Genomic DNA, 4,668 nt, shown 5'->3' with positions numbered 1-4,668 from the left:
TCACACGCTCCATCTCCAGCCTCATGTTAAAACTCACAAGCGTTTACTTTCCACCATTTTAACCACCACCTGCATACTAATGGCCCACAAATGTGCATCCAAGTCCTGGCACTGCCCACTCTCCAGACACTTACTACCTGTCCGTCTGCTGGGTAGTCCCTCTGGAGGCCCCACGGGAAATCTGTTACAAGTGGGTCTCTCCTGTAAGCCTGCGATTTCATCTCTTCTCATCTTTTCCTGGAAAATCATGACCTACAAACGGCAAGCTGCTTCAATTTCTGTGACTCTCCTGCACTGCTCACGCTATTTCTTTTCCTGGAATTTTTTTCACCATTTTCATTGTGAAAACATCTTTACTCATCTTGTTAACATTTCTACATTTCTATATTTCTACATTCTACATTTCTAACATTTCTACAGCCTGATTAAGAAATCCTCTTTGATTTTTCAAGGCAGAGACAACTTTCCCTCATTCATACCATATTATAAGTAATTCACAGTTACTAAATACAGCTGTATATACATACACATATATTTGAAATTAAATTATGCATCTGCATGTTGGCCTTCCTTTCAAAACTAAGCTCCCGGAAATGGGGTGGTATTTTATATTTCTGCATCTTACTTCCAGCCCCGTGTCTAGCCCCACAGTAAGTACCCAATAATGTTTGTTGAACTATTCTGGAAGAAACAGCACTGGAGTGAGTGGATTCTTGAGGTAAGATGTGACCAGCGCTTGTATCGAATTAGCCAAGAGTAAGCAGAGACAATCCTCTTCTACTTCAATTGTTCGTAAAACCTTCTGGCTCACAGATCACCTTAAACATGATGAATGCAGACAATGCTTTAACAAATACACGTCTCTCTGAATATACACACCAAATTCTGTATGAAATTCCAGGAAGGTCATGGAACTTCTGCCCTCCGTCCTTTCCAACGTGGATGCAGGTTGGCCACCGTGAGTTGGTCGGTAGCATTGGTATGAGCCGTACGAGGATCCGCGTCCAATAATGGAAGGTAGCATGCGTATCCGTGAACGAGGAGTCCTGAAGGAAGGCTTAAAACAGATGCAGAAGGTCCTCTTTCAGCTTTTGGTGGAGAGAGCTGGTGCGGACACCGTCAAAGAAGAACTGTAGGGTTCTTACCTTGAGTGTCTCCGTCCATGTCCCAGAGTCACTGGTGCTCCCCAGTATTATCATGAGATGCTCCCAGGGCCTCCACAGTGTCCACCAACGACCAGGGTGGTGCTGACTGGGGCAGACAATTAAACGGGGCAAAAGCCCTAATCCTTCGAGGAAAAAACAGTGTTCTAATGAGGAGAGTTTGAGTTGTTACGGGACAACTCTGTGGTGAGGACATAATCCAAGTGAGGGTGGGTCAGTCCCTTCTCTCCTTTTGGAGCCACTCCTTCCCGCTTTTCTAGCCCACAGATTCTACCCCCGTGGAGTATTCCCACCCTTGGTGCATCTTTTTCGTCCGCAAGTAGACACACTTACACATCCCATTAACAACCCACAACAATAAAAATAACAACGGTAAAATAATCTGGACTCCACAACTAAGTATCTTCACTAGAAGCTTCCTCCAATGTCTACCTGGTGTCTTTTAATCACACCCAAACTTCTTTTATTTTTTAAAAAAAAGGATTTTTATTTATTTATTTGACAGAGAGAAATCACAAGCAGAGGGAGAGGCAGGCAGAGAGAGAGAGGAGGAAGCAGGCTCCCTGCTGAGCAGAGAGCCCGACGCAGGACTCGATCCCAGGACCCTGAGATCATGACCTGAGCCGAAGGCAGCAGCTTAACCCACTGAGCCACCCAGGCGCCCCACACCCAAACTTCTGTAGGCAACAACATGAAATCTAAATGTCCGCCTTTTACCTTTTCACTCTCCATTCACCCCAAATCTACCCTAATTTATCTCTGATGAGTTACTCTGAGACCGATCACGGCGAAGTCACCCACGAGGCTTCAGCTGACCTGTGTTCCCTCCTTTACACAATTTTCCAGTTGGGCGTCTCTGACGCCGCTCTATAAAGACTGAGATAACTTTGAGTTTAAATTTCAGAAAACTCAAGTCAAGACGAAGTGATTTATGAGGAAACTTGTAGCTCACGTAACTTGAGCACGTCCTTTTGTAAGGGTCCCGGCATTCGGAGTCTGCACGGCGGGTCGTCCTCAGGTCACGTCGGCGAGGGCACACTGCTCTCCGCGCTCAGACCTCGCGCTCACCGAGGTTGTACGTGTGTGTCTGTGCGCGTGATGCGCGTGATGCGCGCGGCGACAGCGACACCGCACAGGCCCAAGTCCGCCCCGGGAGACTTGCTCCCGCACGCATCTCCCAGCGCCTGCACACCCCCCCCCGCCGTCTGCAAGCAGCCCCTCCCAACAGGTCACACGGCCGCCCGGAGAAATGCCTCAAAAGCACGGGAGGAAGCACCCGCGGATTCCCGGGGATTCCTAAACAGGAAGACCCCCCTGGGCCACGGGCCCCACGACCACCCCTAAATGACTGCATCTCCGTGGGAAACGGAGCGCGGGATGGACCGAGTCCCAACAGCAAGCGGGGAGGGGACGAGGCCTGCGGGGCACTCGGCGCCGATGTCCTGCTCGTCCCTGCGGCGCCGGTAACAGAGCCGCGCAGGCCCCCCTCGGGCATCTGCTTCCTCCCACCTCCGGGCGCCCAGGCGCGCGCTCCTCGCTCTGCAGAGTCCAGGCTCCCGGCGGCGCAGGCGTGCGCCTGGGCTGGAGCGGCCGCGGCCGGGGCGCGGGCTCGGCCTCCCCGGGGCGCCCCCGCCCCCGCCCCCGCACGCGCGCAAGGACACAGATACAGACAGCGCGGCTCCTTGCAAATCTTTACTTGGGTGTCGCTGCCCCGAGCATCCGCGCGTTCACGCCGCGACGCGGACGCAGCCCCGCGCCCCCGGCTCCGGCCCGGGGCGGCCCCGCGCGCTCACTTGTACGTCTTCATGTGCCACAGCCCGTCGTTCAGGTAGTGGATGTTCTCGATGCCGATGCCCTTGTTGACCTTCTCGATGTCCTCGGCGGACATCCGCATGACGCCGACGCACAGCGCGTGCTGCTTGCCCTCGGCCATGACGGCCACCACCGTGTCCACCGCGGCGGGGTACAGCTGCGCGCCCGGGGACGTCAGGCCGGGGCACATGATGTTGGCCCCGCTGAGCACGAACTTGATGGCGCCCTTGTCCACCTGCTGGTGCGGCAGGATGAAGGGGAACTTGTGCAGCAGCCGCAGCGTCGGGTAGAAGGGCCCCTCGCGCTGCCGGAAGAACAGCAGCTCCCCGTTGACCGTCAGGATCTCGATGTGCTCGTGGCAGCGCACGATCTTCACCGGGTCTTTCTTGGGCAGGATCTGGTTCAGCCACGGCTCGATGCCCGGAAACTGCTCTATCAGCTGGTTCTTGATCCCCTTGATAACGGAGGTTTTCAGCTGGATGCAGTTGGACACGTTCTCTTTCTCGTCAAACTTCTTGAACATGGTCCAAGGCGGAGGGGGCGCCGCCCGCGAAGCGCCCGAGCGGGGAAGACGTGTGGGGACGCCGAGGCTCCGGCGGAGGCGCTCACGGAGGGCCGGCAGGACGGGCGCGGCGGCTGTCGTTAACCGGAAGGGAGCGCGCTTTACGGCCGCGCGTGCGATCTACTTCCGCCCCCTCGGAGCGCCGCGCGCCTGCGCCGGCGGTTCCGGGGCCGCGGATTCGTGGCGGCCGGCGGGTGGGTAGAAGGGGCGGGACTTGAGGAAGAGGAGCGGGAGGCGGCGTTCCTCTTGCGGAAGAGACGAATGGAAGGAGCCTGTTACTTTTACTGTTGTTATTGGTAAGCCGAATCGTCGTCCCTGCGCTTACCTACGCGGGAAGCCGAGGGGAGCAGGTGCGGGGAGCAGGTGCAGGGAGCAGGGGAACAGGTGCCCCGAGCAGGTCCCGGAGAACAGGTGCGGGGAGCAGGCGCCAGGGAGCAAGAGTGGGGAGAAAGTACGGCGAGCAGATGCGGCAAGCAGGTGCCCGGGAGCAGGTCCTAGGAGCAGGTGGGGGGAGCAAGTGCGGGGAACAGGTGCCGGGAGCAGATGCGGGAAGCAGGTGCCTGGGAGTAGGTGCTGGGGAGCGGGTCCTGGGAGCAGGTGCCGGGAGCAGGTGCCAGGGAGCATGAGTGGGGAGAAAGTGCGGGGAGCAGGTGCGGGGAGCAGGGGAGCAGGTGCCCGAAGCAGTTGCGGAGAGCAGGTGCCCGGGAGCAGGTGCCAAGCAGGTGCCAGGGAACAGGTCCCAGGAGCAGTTGGGGGGAGCAAGTGCGGGGATCAGGTGCCGGGAGTAGATGCGGGAAGCAGGTGCCTGGGAGTAGGTGCAGGGAGGGGTCCCGGGGAGCAGGTGCCAGGATCGGGTCCCGGGGAGCAAGAGTGGGGAGAAGGTGCCAGGAGCAGATGCAGAGAGCAGGTGCCGGAAGCAGGTGCGGAGAACAGGTGCCAAGCAGGTGTGGAGAGCAGGTGCCAAGCAGGTGCCCGGGAGCAGGTGCCAGGGAGCAGGTCCCAGGAGCAGGTCGGGGGAGCAAGTGCGGGATCAGGTGCTGGGAGCAGATGCGGGAAGCAGGTGCCTGGGAGTAGGTGCTGGGGAGCAGGTCCTGGGAACAGGTGCTGGGGAGCAGGTGGAGGGAGCGGGTC

General features: G+C 57.7%; 1 protein-coding gene across 1 annotated transcript; it reads right to left on the bottom strand.

Annotated features, from left to right (window-relative positions):
- Positions 1 to 2,842: 2,842 nt before the first annotated feature.
- On the bottom strand, positions 2,843 to 3,612 carry LOC122892052 (malignant T-cell-amplified sequence 1-like). The gene has a single exon (XM_044228183.1). It carries the CDS (start codon positions 3,496 to 3,498, stop codon positions 2,953 to 2,955), a length of 546 nt encoding a protein of 181 aa, XP_044084118.1. The 5' UTR covers positions 3,499 to 3,612; the 3' UTR covers positions 2,843 to 2,952.
- Positions 3,613 to 4,668: the final 1,056 nt, after the last annotated feature.

Source organism: Neovison vison, chromosome 12 (assembly GCF_020171115.1).
Source record: "Neovison vison isolate M4711 chromosome 12, ASM_NN_V1, whole genome shotgun sequence".
In the NCBI taxonomy this organism is placed as follows: Eukaryota; Metazoa; Chordata; class Mammalia; order Carnivora; family Mustelidae; genus Neogale; species Neogale vison.
The sequence above is the reverse complement of the archived record's forward strand: the minus strand, read 5'-3'. Positions and strand labels throughout refer to the sequence as shown.

Bases quoted from the DNA above. Each gene is read 5' to 3' on its own strand.
- LOC122892052 (XM_044228183.1), bottom strand. From the start codon at position 3,498: ATGTTCAAGAAGTTTGACGAGAAAGAGAACGTGTCCAACTGCATCCAG.